At 46.8% G+C, this 21751-nt stretch overlaps 1 protein-coding gene across 1 annotated transcript in view; it reads left to right on the forward strand.

Moving 5' to 3' along the window:
* The first annotated feature begins 530 nt into the window (after positions 1 to 530).
* The window catches only part of wls (Wnt ligand secretion mediator), a 33624-nt gene continuing 12403 nt past the window's right edge, over positions 531 to 21751 (forward strand). Inside the window, exons 1-5 of the mRNA XM_056292963.1 lie at positions 531 to 802; positions 3843 to 4115; positions 10385 to 10509; positions 10918 to 11079; positions 20237 to 20373. Coding sequence (XP_056148938.1) covers positions 697 to 802; positions 3843 to 4115; positions 10385 to 10509; positions 10918 to 11079; positions 20237 to 20373 — 803 coding nt within the window. The 5' untranslated portion in view covers positions 531 to 696. The remainder of the gene's footprint in view (positions 803 to 3842; positions 4116 to 10384; positions 10510 to 10917; positions 11080 to 20236; positions 20374 to 21751) is intronic.

Consider the following 21751-nt stretch of genomic DNA (forward strand, 5'->3'; position numbering starts at 1 on the left):
CCGGAAGCTTGTGAGAAATGAGAGAAAGAAAAAGTCACGGCACACCAAAGAGTAAAATGTAGACGTGCCGGTACTGTGTACCGGTGAGTACCGGCCCACTTCGAGCACTGGATAAAAGCAACATCGTCACCATACATACATGATAGGCATGTGAGACAACGTGAAGGATAACGCGTGGAGATTATTGTCAACCAAACGTGGACAAAAAGACTTATGAAATATCGCTTTAAATAGCCCCCGGGGGCGCTATTACAGGCGTTCAATGACACGGTAACCTGCATTACCAGCTTCTATTGCAATGCGGTGGCGCTCGGCGGCTCTTTCCCTGCTGTGTGTCAGGGCTGTATGGGCAGAAACGAGCAGGGTGCTATTGGGTCATGTGATCCCCCCCCCTTCTTTCTCTCTCTCTCTCTCTCTCTCTCTCTCTCTCTCTCTCTCTCTCTCTCTCTCTCTCTCTCTCTCTCTCTCTCTCTCTCTCTCTCTCTCTCTCTCCCTCGCTCTCTCCTTTTTTCTTTTCCTCCTTCCAAGTTGAAAGGCAAAGCAAAAAAGCTCTGCCTGCCTTTCCTCAACCCTGGAAGTAGGCTGGCTCGTAGATGCGGTGAAGTCGTTCCGTTTTCACGTTGTTCTTGATACATCTCGGGTTTGGTGTGGATTGTCTTTTCTTTTCTTTTAGCCCAACTCTAACCTTTCCTCACGATGGCGGGGGCTATTATTGAAAATATGAGCACCAAAAAGTTGGTAATAGTGGGAGTTATTCTGCTTTTGTTCCAGGCGTTCTCCTTCATGGTCGGTGGTTTGATTGGTAAGCTTGATTTTCTTTTTTTTTCTTTTAAAGAAACCACCACTTTGATATTTTTTGGGCTGGAGATTTTCTTTGTACAGATGCGCCGGTTGGAAACGTTATCATCGTTTAAACCTAGTTTTGTAAAAACGAAAAGTTTCTTACCGCGACTATTTGGGGGACGGGCGTACACGCACGCTTTGCAAACTATTTTACCTAGGTAAAGAAATGCGAGTAAAGATTAACTTCCATTGTGTGTGTGTGTGTGTGTGTGTGTGTGTGTGTGTGTGTGTGTGTGTGTGTGTGTGTGTGTTTTCCACGGAGGACTTGACTGTGGCATGCACGGACAATGCAGAGGCTCTGAGATCGATGATTTGTGTGATAACGACACCCTAAACTGCCACATTGTTGTGCAGAAAAAGGCATCCGAGGTGGCTGAGCAAAATCACTGCTTTGTACCCGAGGTGTTTTCCGCCGCCGTTGGTCGACTCTGTTTGCATACCGCACTCACTGCCTGACTTCGTTTCTGTGGCTGACTGGAAATCGTGTAGGATACTTTGCTTTGAGTTTATTTCTGGTGCAAAACCTGTGTGCATTCTGACTGAATTGAGAGACACCTGAATCCTCAGTTGGAACTTCTATGCAGCCTAGAATGTTCCCTTCCCCCTCCTACTCATTTTCTCCCTCTCCTTCAGTTGTTTCTCCGTCTTTTCCCTCTCTCTCTCTCCCTGTCTGTCTGCTCTGTGGCCCCAGGCAGCATCTCTACCTTCCTTTCACCATTTCTCTGTCTGTTCCCCCTTCTCCCCAAATCCCTTTCCCCTCCTATCACATTCACGTTTCCTTCTTCTTGCTTGTTTCTCTCTCTCTCTCTCTCTCTCTCTCTCTCTCTCTCTCTCTCTCTCTCTCTCTCTCTCTCTCTCTCTCTCTCTCTCGCGCACACACACACACAAACAAAGTGCATCCAGCTGTCAAAGTTGCAGTTTGCCTCAAGGATTGTATTGGAGCGGAGCTGCTGTCATAATTTTTCAAATCCACCCACTCACTCATGAATACACACACACACACACACACACACACACACACACACACACACACACACACACACACACACACACACACACACACACACACACACACACACACAGCAAATCCGATTGAAGCTGAAACCATCTGAAAGGTGCCTATCTTTGTGAACTTTCTCAGTCTGCAAACACCAGCCATTCTTTCCTCTCTATTTCTGTGCCCCTGCACTCTCACTCACTAGATGGCTGGTGATAAATTAGCTTGTTTGGTTCATTTCTGGCTGAGATAGCTTTAATGAAGCCAGATTCCTTTGTGTTTGCTTGGTGGCTGAGGGCGGCAGGGGTAATTGAGTAGAAAGAGTTTTTTTTCCCCCTTGTTTCCCAACAAGCCCAGGAACACAGCATGGGGTCAGTCGGCCGAGGGGACGGCCATTATTCTGGACACACTGCGTTGGAGACTGGAGGAGCCGGTGTTCTGCTGGACTCCTAGGGTCACTGGATTATTGAACTCCAAGGGGTTCCAGATAGCTGGGTTTAATTCAATTTGGTGTGTCCTCTTGTTGGTGCAGTACGTGTGCATGTGTGTTTTTGTGTGAGCGTGTCTCTACTATGGGTGTGCTTTCAGTCCATTGTGCTGGAGAGGTGATGACACCTCACATAGATAGGAGAGGTAAAACACCCAATTGTATACAGACGCACGTGTGCACACACACACACACACACACACACACACGCAAACACACGCACACATCAGTGGTTGGCCCTTAAAGATGGCCTCTGCCATGATTTTCTATGTTTCGTTGTGAAATGCCCCTTTATCTTCCCTGGAACAAACTATTATTGAATTTTAAATTGGCAAACCACTGCAGAAATAGGTTAGATTAACTTTTTTTTGGGTTTGATCTTAGAAACTGAATCATGTCAGTATGATCTGTACTAAAGGAGTCAAATTTGCATGTGTTGAAATCATACGTTAGGTGATCCACGATTTTTTCTTCCAGGGGTCATTGTTGCTGTAATGTTGCTGCTTAGTCTGTTTGTTTTTCTGTGCTAAACTTTGGTGACCCACTTGTATCCTGTTGCCCATATGTATAGTTTCCATATGTGAACTACCCGTGTGCATTTTGGAGGTAAAACTAGAATTATGCATGTCTCAATTTGTGCATGTAAGGGATGTTCTCGGATCAAAATTTCATATGTTGAGCTTGGGCCATCCCTAACCCCATTTCTAACATGAATCTGAGTTGGATAATTGATACGAGAGCCAAAATAGGCATTGTGTCAAATATTGATCTGAGAACATCCCTCCCTTGCAGAAATCAGAATTTGCATACTTCTACCGATACCTTCAAAATACATGTAATTCACACATTCTCCATAGCCTATTAGAAGATAAAGCTGAAACCCGCTCAGAAAATGTAGGCTTAAATGTCTCTTGACCACTAAATTATATGGTTAGCTAGATGAAAAATATCATAGTTATAGATTTGCCTTTTCAACTGGTTTCACTAACACTCCCAAGCCTCTCTGGTCTCATTTAAGTCCGACCTTGGGCCCTCTTTACAGCAGGACAAAGCTTTTCTGCTTGCACGATAATGATTGGTGCTTTCCTTAGCCCTGTTCATATCCTATTTCCGGAGATCCCATCGAGTTCATGAATCTCTTTGAGTATGCAATGTAATTGGTGCTTGAATGCTTGCAGAAATGTTCCCCTCCGTTTTGCTTCAAAGTGAGTGTCTAACTACAAGGACTTTTTCTAAACCCTTTTTAAATTAATCACCATTTTGTTTGGACTGGATTTGTCTCCAACCTAAACTGTTTGGCTTTTCCTAATGGCTGTGAAGACATTTTTATTGTCCATGCTCAATTTAATCTACATGTTGAAGTTTTATTGAATAACTTTGCCTAAACTGGCTCTAATTAATGGTCATATACAATTCTTGGGGTAATGTGCATGCTAACAGCAACTTGAAAGATTTATCTGTTGAAGTTCAAATATGTTAGTTACATAATCCGATCTCTTGTCTTCTCCCATCTAGCTCCTAGCCCCACCACAGCGGTCAACTATGTGGCCTCAAAGTGTGTGGACACGGTCAAGCACCACCAGAGCACCAAGTGGTTTATGCCCTGGGGTTCCAACCAATGTGAAAAGATCCGGTCCTTTGACGAGGCGATGGCAAAAAAGATTGAGGCCAACAACATAGTGTTTGCTGTCCATATTCCTCCGTCCAACATGGAGATGAGCGCATGGTTCCAGTTTATGCTGGTCATCTTGCAGTTTGACATCGCCTACAAGATGCACAATGAGATAGGTGAGAGCTTGGGCTTTTTTGGTACCTCTTTCTTCCTGAGGCGAGGGCAAGGCAGCTCATGTTTCTGCGCTTGAGATATGATGAACAAAATTCGAACGTGGAAAGGAGTGAGAGGCTGGCTTTTATGTGAATGGTGAATGCTAATATGTCCATCCCTGTGAGAAGCAGCACTTTGCCTTCAAGAGATCCGACCCACTAGAAAAGAGGGCCACAGTGATGCATGCTTTGTTTGAGCAAATAATTTACTGCAAGTTAGAGCACATAGGATGTGGGCATCCGGGTAGCGTAGCGGTCTATTCCGTTACCTACCAACATGGGGATCCTGGTTCAAATTCCTGTGTTGCCTCCGGCTTGGTTGGATGTCCCTACAGACACAATTGGCTATGTCTGTGGGTGGGAAGCCAGACGTGGGTATGTGTCCTGGTCGCTGCACTACCGCCTCCTCTGGTCGGTCGGGGTGCCTGTTCGGGGAGAGAGGGAACTGGGGGGAATAGCGTGATCCTCCCATGCGCTATGTTACCCTGGCGAAACTCCTCACTGTCAGGTAAAAAGAGGCGGCTGGAGACAAACTCCACATGTATCGGAGGAGGCAAGTGGTAGTTTCAGTGCAGCCCTCCCTGGCTCGGCAGAGGGGATGGAGCAGCAACCAGGACGGCTCAGAAGAGTGGGGTAATTGGCCAAGTACAATTGGGGAGAAAAGGGGGGGGGTACAGAGGATGCAGTAATTTTCAAGTCTTTCACGCATGTGCCAGCCTGACTGCTACTAAACCTGGCATTGATAAAAGAGGGTTATTGTGTATAAGGCCTAAAAAACGTTGCTGTCTTGAGACTGAGCAGAAGAGCAAAAATGCATGACATGTCATTGAGTTTCCATTAAGATGCATATCCTGTTAAACCGCAGTGTCCAGTTGCATGTGGTTCGGTACCTAAAATACAGTTCTTGAGAAGGCCAGCGTGTACTAATTATCTAGAGCTCAGCGTGGCTAATTGTGTTATACATTTGGGTCATCTCTGCTTTCTGTTACTTTTGATGATTTATGTGTGTGTGTTACATTTTGCCCATTTTATTTTTAGCCTTTCTCATGCCTTTAGTTTTGCAGTCTGTTAGCAAATATTTATATTGTACTCTGTTTCAGTAGAACTGACTCGCCCAAGCCAGTCAATGAAATATTTTAAATCGTTTGCCACTCGCAGTCCCTCTCAGCCTTAATCTATGTATGAAGTGAGTCTTACCGTAAAACTAATATTTATGTTTCTAAGATTACCGTTGCACCAAGACGTCATTGCAGACATATTGTGAGCTTCTATTTCAGTCCATTGTGTGGAACGCACAAGGAAGCCACAGGAATGTGAATCCTTCTCTCTCTCAGTAGATTGGATTTCTCTTACTCTGTGAATGGCTGCTAACAATGATGGATGTCCTGCTGTTACTTCTTTATGGTGATACATACCCATGGGGCTTTGTAACAAGGGCTTAATGGGTACCCTTGAGACAGATGTGAGGGGAAAGGAGAGTGGGGAATCTGGCCTTATTTCACAGTTAAGCTCCAAGCAATGAAATTCCCTTGTTACGCAAAGCTATACTGAAAACCAAATGATTTACATCCTCTTGATGTTTGAGATGCTGCTGGATACGTGGCAGCATTTCTAATCACCTGTCACTCCTACAGCCTCCACTCATCTTTGCTGCAGAGACAACTGAGTAACACGGCACGTTGACTTAATCCCCTTTCAAAGACATCTTCCCTCCGCTCTCCATGCCTCATCAACGTGTGAACATGACGCAGCCTTAAAGAGCTTCCCGCTTGACCACATGGAAATGGCGTGGCACCGTTGCCTTTGGCGACCAAGTGCTATAAAATCCCTGACAAGATCCGAGCAAACACGGGAAGATGGACAATGTTTTATATATATATATATATATATACACTACCGTTCAAAAGTTTGGGATCACCCAAACAATTTTGTGTTTTCCATGAAAAGTCACACTTATTCACCACCATATGTTGTGAAATGAATAGAAAATAGAGTCAAGACATTGACAAGGTTAGAAATAATGATTTGTATTTGAAATAAGATTTTTTTTACATCAAACTTTGCTTTCGTCAAAGAATCCTCCATTTGCAGCAATTACAGCATTGCAGACCTTTGGCATTCTAGCTGTTAATTTGTTGAGGTAATCTGGAGAAATTGCACCCCACGCTTCCAGAAGTAGCTCCCACAAGTTGGATTGGTTGGATGGGCACTTCTTTGAGCAGATTGAGTTTCTGGAGCATCACATTTGTGGGGTCAATTAAACGCTCAAAATGGCCAGAAAAAGAGAACTTTCATCTGAAACTCGACAGTCTATTCTTGTTCTTAGAAATGAAGGCTATTCCATGCGAGAAATTGCTAAGAAATTGAAGATTTCCTACACCGGTGTGTACTACTCCCTTCAGAGGACAGCACAAACAGGCTCTAACCAGAGTAGAAAAAGAAGTGGGAGGCCGCGTTGCACAACTGAGCAAGAAGATAAGTACATTAGAGTCTCTAGTTTGAGAAACAGACGCCTCACAGGTCCCCAACTGGCATCTTCATTAAATAGTACCTGTTAGAGCCTGTTTGTGCTGTCCTCTGAAGGGAGTAGTACACACCGGTGTAGGAAATCTTCAATTTCTTAGCAATTTCTCGCATGGAATAGCCTTCATTTTTAAGAACAAGAATAGACTGTCGAGTTTCAGATGAAAGTTCTCTTTTTCTGGCCATTTTGAGCGTTTAATTGACCCCACAAACGTGATGCTCCAGAAACTCAATCTGCTCAAAGAAGTGCCCATCCAACCAATCCAACTTGTGGGAGCTGCTTCTGGAAGCGTGGGGTGCAATTTCTCCAGATTACCTCAACAAATTAACAGCTAGAATGCCAAAGGTCTGCAATGCTGTAATTGCTGCAAATGGAGGATTCTTTGACGAAAGCAAAGTTTGATGTAAAAAAATCTTATTTCAAATACAAATCATTATTTCTAACCTTGTCAATGTCTTGACTCTATTTTCTATTCATTTCACAACATATGGTGGTGAATAAGTGTGACTTTTCATGGAAAACACGAAATTGTTTGGGTGATCCCAAACTTTTGAACGGTAGTGTATATATATATATATATATATATATATATATATAACACTTGTTCAGTGTTTTCACCCATGCTGTGAAGATTTAGCCATGCCTCTTGAACCGAGGTTTATTCAATCTTTACTTATTTTTTTCTTTTTTTTTATCAGGAGGGGAATTCTTAACATCTGGCCTGTGGCTCATTTTGAGTCCCCACCCAGTGTTTGACCACACTGCTCTCAAATGTAGAGTGGACAGATAAAACTACAATGTCTCAGTGTTTCAAAGTGAACAGAAGAGAGGAGGAACGTGTGTGTGTGTGTGTGTGTGTGTGTGTGTGTGTGTGTGTGTGTGTGTGTGTGCGCACGTGTGTGTGTCTTCTGTTTTAGGAAATTATCTACTGCAAGTCTTGAGTATACAGTTATCGTGCAGTATTTTTCAAGTCTTTTTCGTGTATGCCGGCCTGAATGTCATTAAGTGTGTGTCTATCTGTGTGCGTGCGTGCGCGCGCACGTGTGTGTGTGTGTGTGTGTGTGTGTGTGTGTGTGTGTGTGTGTGTGTGTGTACTCTCTGGGGCCATGAAAGAGGGGATTAGAAGGGGAGTATAGCGGGCCAGTGAACGACAGGCATTCTGGGACAGCCTGGGAAAATAGCCCAAATACTCAGCAGTCATCCTCACTTCTCCATACGTGCACCTGTGTATCTGCTTGGGCTATGGGGGAGTACGGAGGAAGGGTAGTATTAAACATCCGACACGTCTAGTCAAGTTTGTAAACTTACCAAATTCCTGCAAACCCCAATGAACATCCACTCTGTGCCAATCTTCTCATCAAAAGGAACATGTCGGCATGAATGAAAGGAGCGTGAGTCGTGACAAAACATCAAAAGGTTGGAACGTAACTTCATAATTCCCGGCCGCGATGACAAGATTGGTCTCAACAACCACCTTGTAACGGTGACCCAGTCATCAGCATCATTAGCCTGTTTACATTCCTGCACTCCAGAGGAAATATTTTGGGGGGGTTGTGGGTTGTTTACTGCTATGATAGAGTTGAGAGTGATTCAGTGTGTGTCACAGACAGGTTTATCTGCCAGATGCTGTAGACTCCCTCTGATCTCTCCACACTGAGTCCAGCTTATCTCTCTAGCACCAAATCACAGTCTAGGTGGGCTATATATTCACATGGGGAAAAAATTAGTAGAAATGACAAAAACCAGGTAGATAGGATCGATAGGTCAGGCAGAAGTCAAGGGTGGTGAGTAGAGATGAGATGGAGGGAAAGGTATGGTTCCACTTGTGATCCATCTGGGCTTAGAAAGCTGGCAGGATTGTTTGATGTGCCGTTTTGCTTGTATCATTGTGTTTGTATTGTTTTAATCCTGTTTCTCGGATGGCCTCCATTTGATACAAATTCAGGTTTAGTGAAAACTTGGTTGAGGACCTAAGATGGAAAATCATTAATTATTGTTATTTAAGGTGGTATTGCCCAGATTGGTTGTTCAATGTAATTTAAAACAAAAAGGCCATGTGGCTGGTTTGACTTTCTTCAAGTAAAAGGAGATCACATGCTGTCTCTTTAAACGTTTCAAAAATCTTTGCACAGAGAAGCAAGTAGATGAGAGATTAGCTTAAAAAAATAACAATGGGCAGTCCCCCTGGAGCTGTCATGAGCTCACTCAAGTCTTTGTGTGATAAGGTATATTATAGTTTATTGCCTTTCACTGGTATTATATTGAGATGAAATTTAGATATTATCATATCGCAATGCACAATTTTGTTGTTTAAATTAATGATAATAATTTACTACCTGAAATTTATCACAAAATGAAGTCTGTAATATTGGAGGGAGTATTATTAGAAGTCTAGTTTCAGTTTGATAGTACACTTAAACAAACAGTTCAATGTGATGAGCCTCACTTTGATTCTTGAATGTTTTTTTGCATGTCTAAGCAGATGTCATGATGTATATCACTGTCATATTGTAAAAGTCGCGTTGATTATCGTGTTAATGATTTTTCTATATCGCCCAGCAATATGCTACAGGACATTTCCCTGTGGATGTGGGGGCAGTCACATGACCATGGACAAAAGCAGACTACTTCACCATATCTGTGTTTATAATGCCCATCTCAAGGAAGAGTTGCCCCTTAGTAATGACTCCACCTACTTGCCCCGCTCCATCCCTGCACCAAGCACCCTCTGGCAGCCACTCAGCAATAACACAGCTGTTGAGAAGGCTTAGTTTCTGTGGTGATGGCCGCTGGACTTGGGAGGAATGTTTGTATGCAATAAGCTGACATTCAGGGCGCCTTGCTGCCTTGACTCAGCCAAGGGGTGAGGGATGGGGGAGAGCAATGCAGGGACAGTTGGCTGCCGATAACCATCTCTCTCATTCCCACTCCCCTCTCCTCCCCTTGCTTTTTTCATCCAAGTGCAGGCCACTGGGTTTCTTTCTCTTCATTCCAGCTTGTTTCGTAATTGTACAAGAGGCACTTTGGAGGGCTGGAGGAGAGACCACTTGGCTTTGTAATGTGATCTAAAGCTGCAGTTTTAATGGCTTGGCTTTGGATGTTTTTGTTAGTTTTTCTGGGCCAGTCTATCGTAGGCCAGGTTTATGGCTCCGTTTTAATTTTTATGTGAAGCAAACCTAGTTTTGGGCCACGGGAAGTGCCTCATCCATCTTCGAGTCAACGCTGACTGTGGCACCTGTCTCGTGGCTCAGGTTCGAGATGTGAGTCTTGCACTTGGTGCTTTGAAGTAGCGAGGTGGCTAATTTTACCATGAGGATTGGAGCACTTAAAACCTTCTCACTTTTATTCCTGCACAATTTGATGCTTTAGCAGGGAAATATTACAACTGTCCAAGTAAACACGGCAATTTGCGAATTAAAAAAAAAAGTTGCGGCTTATATCGCATTTTTAAGTGTCTATGTTGATACTGGTGAACGCTCCCTTTTCAGCATTTGTGATGTTCTTTCTTTTCTGACCTCATCTTGGAAAGGCCATGGGTGACTTGTCAGTCAACAAGGCCCAATTTTGTCAAATCATTGCGATGACATGGCAGTCGACAGAGGTGGGTGGGAGGAGTTGCAGGTGTAAATAAGTGACTTAAATGAGGGGCAAATGAAAAATTAATCCAGCTGATGGTGGTGTTTTTTTTTTCTTTTCTCTTGTTCTCTAGAGGATGGAGCAATAGTCACCATTGATGTGGGTCTGGCCTACAGAGATGACTTGTTCAGCGAGTGGACAGAGATGGCCCATTCTTTAGAACAGAGGAAGCTCAACTGCAAGTTCAACACTCCCAAGGTAGAAAAAAATGATGACTAAATGAGTTTTTAGTTATGAGAGGGATTTTTAGTTTACTAAAAACATATATGACATATATCATCATATCTCATCGTATATCTCACACTTCTAAATCCAAAAGTGGATAAAAAGTTCCTTATCCTGGTGGATAAAAAGTGGATCTAAAAAATTACCTAAGAGTATGTGATCACCTGAATTTCTCCCATGAAAGACAAATTTGGATGCAATTTCTCTGCACCATCTCAAACTTGGTAATTTTACTCTTCCAGTATTGACACAGATATAACCTCCAGATCTTCAATACATCTTTGGGGGATAAAAAAATGGGAAAAGTTTTATTGAGTGCTGTGTACCTCACTCGTGTCAGTAGATAATGCAAGCCACCATGTCTTATTGTGTGTTTTCCAGATTTCTGACAATGAGGGACGTTACTATGAGTGTGACATGCTGCCCTTCATGGAAGTGGGAAGCGTGGCCCACAAGTACTACCTCCTCAATATCCGCCTGCCTGTCAATGAACGCAAGAAGATCAACATGGGTATAGGAGAGATCAAGGACATCCGTCTGGTTGTAAGTCAGCCGTGTTGTAATGAGGGCCCAAATCGGCTCTGTGCATAACTGTAGTCCACTGACTTCCGGTTTCTAATGCAGCGGTCATACCAGTTTGCTGTTTGTTGGCATGTTCTATTGACAATGGCATATTTTTCGTGTTGCCTGCCAGATTTACCATGGATGAATGTCAACGACATGCACAGAATTGTCGACAAACTTTCACCTGCACCTACCAGCAAACGGGTGGAAAGTTTCAAGTTGTACATATCAAGTTACATCCACAATTATGAGGATGGTGTGGACGGATGTAACTTGGTAAAAGAGATTTCGGTAAAGGGGGCGTGGCTTCTAGCCCTAATTGAAGGTGATTGGCTTTCACCAGCAAAATGTTCACTCGAGTTGAAATTTTTTTTTTAATTCAAGCGAGCACTCATTTCACCCATTTCGCAACGCTCGCAGCTTTGCTCCGATTAACTCCGCCCATCCACCTCATACCATTGACTTTTCATGTATTTGCACCGCACGTAAATTCCGCTTCACATTTGGTTAAAATGCACTTTTATTCTTCTTTTTCTTCAAGATTTGGCCATATTTGAGGTGGTTCCCATGGGTGAAAACTCATTAAATTGGGTACTGTGGTGACCCACATCTATATATCGAGAGACATTCACCTAAGAGGACGGTGTACCTTTAAGGGAAGAGGCGAGGGGTCAGATAATGCACTTCCGCTTCCGGTTCACAGTCAGTTCAGTGTCGTTGTCGAACGTATGACATGCAAAGTTGGAGCTAGTAAACTACCTCGACTACGTCTACTCTCACGTCTCCTGTCTCGTTGTTTTCTAACTCCACATTGGTGACCCCGACGTGATCGAACTACTAATACGAGTATGTCTGACAACGACGACGCCGGTGCTAACAACATGGCTATTGCTAACGCTAGCATTTACACCGCTACTGTGAAGCTACCCGACTTTTGGCAGCATAATCCACGGCTGTGGTTTCAACATGTGGAAGCCCAGTTCCAGCTGAGAGGGATAACGCAGGATGCAACGCAGTACTTCTACGTAGTGGCGGCGTTAGACGCATCGACAACGGCGCGAGCAATGACGCTGTTGGAAGCTCCGCCAGCTGCTGGCCAGTACGATGCTATAAAGACATTCCTCCTGAAACTATTTGAACTGTCGGAGCTGGAGAAGGCAGACCGTTTACTGTCCCCGAATGGCCTCGGCGACGGCAAACCGTCTGAGTTAATGGAAAAAATGCTGTCTGTGCTGGGATCGGCTGATCCGGCCTTTCTTTTCACACACATTTTTCTGAGGCAGCTCCCCGCACCTGTACGCACAGCACTGGCCAGTTCTCCTCTCGCCGCCTCCAAGGACGACCGTTCTCTGGCTGCTGAAGCAGACAGGGTTTTCCTGGCCAACCGGCAACAGTTTGTGCATGCCCTGCTACCCCACCAGACCGCCCCACCACCACCTGTGTACGACTATATGGACACCGCGGCTGCGGTGACAGCCCGCCGCCAACCCGACGACGGGCTCTGTTATTACCATGCCAGGTTTGGGGCAAAAGCAAAACGGTGTCGCAAACCCTGCAATTACAGGGTTCCGGGAAACGCCAAGGCCGGCGCTCGTTAACGGCTATGGGCGCCGGCCGTGACTGCAAGCTGTTGTTCATCAGAGACTCCTTGTCGGGCCGACGGCTGCTGGTTGACTCTGGCGCTCAACGCAGCATACTACCAGCACAAGCTGTGGACACGATGACCGACAGTCACGGCCCCCAGATGGACGCCGCCAACGGCACGTCCATTCGGACGTACGGTATCAGACATGTGGACGTGTGTTTTGGCGGCCGACGTTTCGGCTGGGACTTTGTGATGGCTGCTGTATCCACCCCGCTCCTAGGTGCGGATTTCCTCTGTGCTTTCAACCTGCTGGTGGATGTTAAAAACTGTCGCGTGATTGATGCCGTCTCTTTTGCGTCATACCCCTGCACGCTTGGGGGCGCTGGAGCGCTGTGCCTCGCTAACACACTCTCCACCGGGGATCCATACCAACGCCTGCTCGCAAATTTCCCCGAGCTCACCACACCCACCTTCTCCTCGGCGGTGGCCAAGCACGGCGTGGAACATCATATCACCACAGTGGGCCCCCCAGTTTACGCCCGGGCCCGACGCCTCGACTCGGCCAAGCTCGCAATAGCCAGGGAGGAGTTTTCGACTATGGAGCGCCTCGGCATTGTCCGCCGTTCTGACAGCCCGTGGGCTTCCCCTCTTCACATGGTTACTAAGGCCGACGGGGGTTGGCGCCCGTGCGGGGACTACCGTCGCCTAAACAATGCCACGACCCCCGACCGGTACCCCATACCGCACATACAAGATTTCTCTACCCACCTGGCGGGCGCTGCCATCTATTCCAAAATCGACTTAGTGCGGGGGTATCACCAAGTGCCGGTCCACCCACTGGATGTCCCAAAAACGGCTGTCATCACACCCTTTGGGCTCTTTGAGTTTTTACGTATGCCTTTCGGCCTTAAAGGGGCGGCGCAGACGTTTCAGCGCCTTATGGATTCTGTGCTCCGCGACATGCCATTTTTGTTTGTGTACTTAGACGACATCCTCGTGGCCAGCGCGTCGGCGGAGGAACACATGACGCACCTCACACAGCTGTTCGACAGGCTCAGCGAACACGGCCTCATCATCAACCCAGCTAAGTGTCAGTTCGGGGAGTCGTCCATCACCTTCCTCGGGCACCACATCACTCCACAGGGGGCCGTTCCCCTCCCTGCCAGGGTTGAGGCTGTCACCATGTTCCCCCGCCCCCGCACTGTACAGTCGCTGCAGGAATTCCTGGGCATGGTGAACTTTTATAACCGTTTCCTGCCCCGTGCCGCCCACATCATGCGTCCCCTGTATGAGGCCCTGCGGGGTAAGAAGTCTAAGGACGAGCTGGACTGGTCTTCGGGGATGGACGAGGCTTTTGTGGCCGCCAAGACCGCGCTGGCCAACGCTGCGCTGCTAGCTCACCCGTCGCCTGCCGCCCCCATAGCCCTTACAACGGATGCCTCCGACTACGCCGTGGGGGCCGTGTGTGAGCAGTGGGTGGAGGGGGGTTGGCAGCCGTTGGCGTTCTTCAGTAAACAACTCCGTGAGAGCGAGCGCAAATACAGCACCTTTGATAGGGAACTACTGGGTCTCTTCCTCGCAACCAGACACTTTAGGTTTCTATTGGAGGGCCGACAGTTCACCGCTTTCATGGACCACAAACCGCTGACGTTCTGTATGGCCAAAACCTCAGAACCGTGGTCTGGGCGTCAGCAGCGCCATCTCGCGGCGGTTTCCGAGTTTACCACGGACATACAACACGTGTCGGGCAAGGATAACTTCGTCGCCGACTGCCTTTCACGGGCAGTTGTTAACGCCGTTCACTTGGGACTCGACTACGCCGCTATGGCAACGGACCAAGCCAAGGACGCGACCGTTCAAGACTACCGTTCGACCCCTACGGCGCTACGGCTGGAGGAAGTGACGTTCGACGCGGCCAACACCACCCTCCTCTGTGACATCTCCACCGGTCAACCGCGCCCCCTGGTGCCTACTTCCTGGCGGCGCCGAGTTTTCGACACCGTCCATGGCCTTTCCCACCCGGGAGTGAAGGCCTCGACCAAGCTGGTGAGCGTCAAGTTCGTTTGGCCTGGGCTCCGTAAGGATGTTAGAGCCTGGGCCGGCTCGTGTGTGGCGTGCCAACGCGCCAAGGTGCACCGCCATACCAAGGCCCCTTTGGCGCCGTTTGTGGTTCCAGAGAGGCGGTTTGACCACGTCAATGTTGACCTGGTGGGTCCCCTGCCCCCCTCCCGTGGTTATACGTTCCTCCTCACTATTGTGGACAGGGCCACCAGGTGGCCAGAGGCTATTCCCTTGTCCTCCACGACGGCAGCAGAGGTAGCGCGGGCGTTCATCGGCTGCTGGGTGGCCCGTTTCGGCACGCCTGGTTACATCACAAGCGACCGGGGCTCCCAGTTTACCTCGGAGCTCTGGACGGCGGTCGCTGAGCACCTGGGGATGAAGATCCACCGCACTACGGCGTACAACCCGCAGAGCAACGGACTTTGTGAGCGGTTCCATCGGGACATGAAAGCCGCTCTGCGGGCAAGCCTCACTGGCTGCGACTGGATGGACCGGCTCCCGTGGGTCATGCTCGGCCTGCGTTCGGCCCCGAAGGAAGACCTCCAGACCTCCTCCGCTGAGCTGGTGTATGGCCAGCCCCTGCGGGTTCCGGGGGAGTTTCTTCCGGATGCTACGGCTCCCTGGTCGGCCGCCTCTCACCTCAGTGCGTCCCGGAGCGCTGCCGGTGCCTTCGCTCCCGTTCCGATGTCTCAACACTGCCTCCCCCGGTCCTACGTCCCCAAGGATCTGCCATCGGCGAGGTATGTCTTAATTAGGCACGACAGCCATCGGTCCCCGCTGCAGCCCCCATACGACGGGCCCTTCCGCGTCCTGGAGGCGGGGGATAAGAACTTTGTGGTGGACATGGGGGGCAGGCCGGAGCGGGTCGCTATAGACCGTCTCAAGCCCGCTCACTTGGACATTGGGGAGCCAATGCAGTTGGCCCTACCCCCACGGCGGGGGCGCCCTCCTAGGTCGGCCCCGGCACCTGCCTCTGTTCCTGCTTCGGCCCCGCCTATGGCCCGGGTTTCGGCCCCATCTGTTTCCCCTCCTGTGAAGCGCAGCCGTTATGGCCGCAGGGTCCGCCCTCCGACTCGTCACCTGTTTTCCCCGTGACTTTGCACTATGTCATTGACTGTTCTGTTGTAGAGTCTATTTTTATGTTCATGACTTGCACTTTTGCTGTTTTGCATTGTTTTGTTTAGGTGAATTCTGGGGGGGCCTGTGTGGTGACCCACATCTATATATCGAGAGACATTCACCTAAGAGGACGGTGTACCTTTAAGGGAAGAGGCGAGGGGTCAGATAATGCACTTCCGCTTCCGGTTCACAGTCAGTTCAGTGTCGTTGTCGAACGTATGACATGCAAAGTTGGAGCTAGTAAACTACCTCGACTACGTCTACTCTCACGTCTCCTGTCTCGTTGTTTTCTAACTCCACAGTACACACGTCAGTGCTTGTGACAGTAACTCAGTAAAAAGGAGATGGGGTTTCCAGGGCATCTGGTGGTTAGAGTTGGCTCAAGGTACAGATGTGTGTCCCGATTAGAGAACATGGACTTTCCCAGTTATGCTGCTTTAATTTAGGCTGTGGTCTGTAACAGTGATACAAACAAGGGAACGCTATCAGTATAACAAGCAATAATACTGAGAACATAATCATATGCAGATGACTGTAATTATTAATCAAATTTATCAACAACAAATCACCGTTAGCATACTGCCCCCCACGAGGCTTATAAACTAGAGAAATTACCGGCAGAGATATATGTGCAGTTACCGAATAATCGCGCTAATATCTGGTTTACAGTTATAAATATAAGTACATACCTTTGAGCATTTACGCACGGCAATAAACAGAGATTGTATAGGTGGATAGCGAAAACAGGAGAGGAAAAATGTCGCTGTCTCAATATCAACCACACATTCGAAAACTGAACTAGACTTCATGTCACCGGATCGTAACACTGCACGTTCAGGGACAATCTGTAAATAACAGCTCCGGTGAGTTCACTTAGGTGGGACGGAGTAAATTGCTATCATAACGAAGCAAACTAAACCTATAAGGCAGTGGATAGGCAAACTTATTACATAACTATGTAGGCTTTCTAACACTCAGGGACAGACGCTTGGCCCAGGGACTCCATAGTGCTCCCATATGTCATTGAGGCTTTTGCCTGGCATATAGATTTGCCTACACACACACCAAATTTGATAGGCATGTGGGTCTCCCCAAGCCGAAAAAAATTGTTATGTACGTTGCACTAGCCACACCCAACAGGAAGTCAGTTATTTTCGATTTTGTGCATTTTGACATGTTTTACATTTGGAAATACTCTTCCTAAACAATTCATCGGATTCATGTCAGATTTGGTGTACATGAGGTCAAGATGTTGCTGATATTCAGGAATCAGGATCAGGAATCAGGAACACTGTCATTTCACTGCATGTACGCAAGTGCATGAAATGAAATGAAATGCTGTTTGCCCCAGCCCACAGCAGTACAACACAAAGACAAAAACACATCCAAAAACTACAAGAACACACATACCCAAACTAACTCATGTATCAAAACTAAACAAAAAAAAAAATCACTGTCCAAGGGAATGAACGCCAGCCAGGATGAATGTTGGAACCATCGGTCTGCATGAGCTAGCAGTTAGCTTAGCCCACCCCGCTTCCGCATCCTGTCAGACTGCCCTCGGCGTTTCCTCCTTGGGCGCAGCGGCGCAGCTCCAGGCAGGGACCGTGGTCCCCGAGCCCACTGGACAAAGCAGACCAAGCTCTCCCAGATGATCCAGTGCCAACTCTCCCAGCCAGACACCCTCAACACACTTCCCCGCACTCCTCACGACGACATCAAAAACACCACAGTGAATGCCAGGTGAGGCCGTCGCCAGACCGCCCTCGGTGTTATCGTAACTGCCAGTCTGCATGGGCTAGCAGTTAGCGAAGCCTGCCCCACTCTCCCAGCTAACCCGGTGCCAGCTTTCCCAGTCATCAAATGAAGACAAAACGTAGACGCAGACGTGGACAGACATCGCATGGACGGTACTGGGTGAGGCCGCCGCAAATGTGAATTCGCGCCGCCATCGTCCGACACCAGCACTGGGTGAGGCTTCTGCAAACGTGAATTTGTGCAGCCATCTTCTCACGCCGTTTCCGATGTGGGAAGATGGAATTTTAAATTGCGATAGGATTTTTTTTTAATATCTTGGAAGGTGTTGAAATGGCGAAATGACAAATTTGTGTCTCGCCACAAACAGGAAATGTGTCATAAATTTGCCATGCATTGCTTGATACGCTCAAACTATCGCGCCACCATTTGGCAACAGGAAACGGGAAGCTGTTGGAGCTTGACTACATTGTCCAATATGCAGCAAACTTGAGACATGTAATATACATTGTGTGGTCTACATGTGATATACAGCAACATCTGTTGATGTGTTGAACGGGGTTGCCATGGCAAACTCATGACACCAGGCCAAACAGGAAGTCAGAATAACTTGGCAGTGTTTCAATTGAGTATCCTTAAACGTCATGATTATTGAAGGACCACTCCTTATCACACCCATGTGACATTCATGAAGCATAGTTATATTTTAAGAGGGAAATTGCACGTCAAAATACTCCTACAGGTGTTGATGTGATTGACTTCAAATTTGATCTCCAAAACTTATATACATGCCTGACACACTGTAAAGGTATATTTGATGTGTCAAATGAGGATGACATGCCAGACACTTGATGCCAAAGAGGAAGTGGGAATAACTGCAATGCTTTTGCCTATTAGTCTGAATCTTTATATGGTTAATGAAGGACCATTTTTGATCAAATCTATGTGGCATTTATGGTGCATAATTATAGCACTACCTATATATATATATATATATATATATATATATATATATATAAATGTATTTTTTAAGATTTTTTTTTTTTGGCATTTTCTGCCTTTATTCGATAGCCACAGTCAAGAGAGACAGGAAAGGCAGGGGAGAGAGGGGATGACATGCAGCAAAGGGCCTGGGCCGGATTCGAACCCAGGCCGCTGCAGTACGGACTCAGCCTTATGTGGTACATGCTCTACCAGGTGAGCCACCAGGGCGCCCCTAGCACTACCTATATTTTAAGAGCTGTACTACACTTCAAACTTCTGCGCAAGGGTATTTTTATTTACTTCAAATTTGATCACTACAACGTACAAGCATGTCTGATTCTAAACTGAAAGTGTATAGTTGATGTGTTGAAGGGGGTCGCCATTTCAGATGCATGACATCATGCAGAACACAAAGTGGGAATAACTCAGCAATGCTCTAGCTGATCAGTTTCACACTTCATATGGTTATTGCTGGACCACTCCTGATCACACCTATGTGACGGTCACGAGGCATAGTTATAGCATTGCCTACATTAAAGGGGTGTACTATACTTTAAACTCCAATATTTAAAGAGGTATGTTGCAATTTGAACTATTCCTGTGATCTGTTGGCCATGTACTGAGACTTCCCACAACAGTCTGTTGCAAAAGAAATGGTGTTGTTGCCAAACAGGAAGTTAAGCTCTATCTCAACACCAATTTGATGTATTGGCATGGAACCCATTCAAACAGTGTCTGATAGTCCTGAAAATTCAGTCATGTCAGCTGACCTGCACTAGCACTGCCATGGCTGCCACTCCTGCTGACACGCATGGGGTGCGAGGGCCCATTCAACACTGCTTTCAGCTTTGATTTAAGTTATTTTTTAAGCCCAAATGAGCTTTCCATTTCGCGTCCCACCCCCCTTCTTCTCCCCAGTTGTACCCGGCCAATTACCTCACTCTTCCAAGCTGTGCCGGTCGCTGCTTCACCCCCTCTGCCGATCCAGGGAGGGCTGCAGACTACCACATGCCTCCTCTGATACATGTGGCGTCGCCAGCCGCTTCTTTTCACCTGACAGTGAGGAGTTTCGCCAGGGGGGCGTTGCATGTGGGAGGATCACGCTATTCCCCCCAGTTCTCCCTCCCCTCCGAACAGGCGCCCCGACCAACCAGAGGAGGCGCTAGTGCAGCGATCAGGACACACATCCAGCTTCCCTCCTGCAGACACAGCCAGTTGTCTGTAGAGACACCCGACCAAGCTGGAGGTAACATGGGGATTCGAACCGGCAATCCCCGTGTTGGTAGACAACGGAATAGACTGCTACGCTACCCGGATGCCCACGCCGTTTTGCGTTTAATGATGATATCATAGATATCGTATGTTGTCAATTTTGGCTTCAGCTTTGATAGTGAGAAGTGATCATGTGTTTCATGACTTGACCTGTGCTTGCACTTAGATGGGTGGAAAAGTAAGAATAAACAGGATACTTAGTGTCAACAACTCGGGGCTCTTTCTGTAACGCTTGGAGACGGTGTAATGAAATGGTGCCGTAACTGCAAATGTGACAACACAACTTAGGCTTATTCTTTAACCAATCAGTATACGTAAGAGGGAGTGAGATACACTGATAATACTCATTTCTGCTCGCAGGAGATCCACCAGAACGGAGGCTTCACCAAGGTCTGGTTTGCTATGAAGACATTCCTCACACCCAGCATCCTTATCATCATGATCTGGTACTGGAGACGTATCACCCTCATGACCAGACCTCCTGTTCTGCTGGAGAAGTAAGGAACCCCCTTCCAAAAACATTATATCGTAATAGTATGCAATAACCACCCTTAGCGTTGTCCTCAACACATTTCTCAAGGTTATATTTTCTGTTCTTTGGCATCATGGCACCTCCAGGAGCAGCTATGCAGTGATAGAAATATTTTACAAAGGATTCCTTTTCTTTCTTTTTCTTTTTTTACTTGTTTCACACAAAGGAATGAAGCTCAATATGAGAGGTGTGATTAAAAGAGCTCTCACTTCAGCATTCATCCCACTTGGTTACTTTGAGGCAAGGGGAAAGGAAAGGGATAAATAATGCATGTTAATAGGAACACAAGGAAGTCCCAGGAATCTCATTGGAGACCACTGACGCTCTGCCTGAGCACATTTACTCCCTGAGGACAACTATGATTAACCATGGATGAAGTAGTATATATGTATGTTAGGATAGCCTACTTGGGATTGGGATCACAGGGTGGTGTTATTTCAATGCGTCGGAAGGTCTACAATCAGGTTTCAATTATTTCTACAGGCAAGATGTGGCATGCAATCAGATCCTGAAGCAGCGTTTTTCCATTTAGATGTATGGTGGATGAAAGAACTGAGGTGTTCTCCAGAACGTGATACTGAGCTAACACAGCTCTGTGAAGATATGCAAATGGGGGCCAAATTTCCTTAGTTACCATTAAAAACGCACCAAATATTTGCGCTTGTCTCCTGCTAGTCAAAGAAGGTTGAATCGGTTCCTCTGGATTGAACGTTTATTGACAGATGCGTTTCAGCACTCAGCTAAGTGACATCTTCAGTCTAAACTGACTGCAGGTATCCCCCACCTTTGTAAACAATACAGTATAATGCAGTTGCCTAACGACCGAAACCAGTGACCAGTTTCATATGTAAATCTGGGTGTGACCGTTAACTAGAGCTTCAAAGGTCATGTGTACTATTCACAGAGGACTAGGGAATGTTGCAGTCATAGCATTGTAGGAGGGCGACGGATGTATAATGACCGAACCCAACGACCACTTTCATATGCAAATAAACGTTGTATCCAGATGAACTGATTTGACCTGCTTTGATGTTCTTACCTGGATTATTGAGCATGCATCAAGACATGTCTCCTGCTAGGTTGTCGCTGAAAAGGGTTCTTTGTCATGAAATCTTATTTTCTATGCAAAAAAAAAAACAAAAACGGATAAGATTCGAAAGATTGAGGGTTATTACTCATGGCTTTGCTTTGAGGTTTACTTTTATGGAAATCAAGTCTGTGAACATCATAACTGGGTCAGAGACAGGTAGGGAAGGCACACTGCCTGAAGCAGATTGCTAGACTGCTGTGCTGCGGTACGTGAAGCTATGCTCAGAGGCCGGTGTTTGTCTAACCCCCTGCCA

The sequence above is a fragment of the Lampris incognitus genome, chromosome 14 (assembly GCF_029633865.1).
Source record: "Lampris incognitus isolate fLamInc1 chromosome 14, fLamInc1.hap2, whole genome shotgun sequence".
Lineage (NCBI taxonomy): Eukaryota > Metazoa > Chordata > Actinopteri > Lampriformes > Lampridae > Lampris > Lampris incognitus.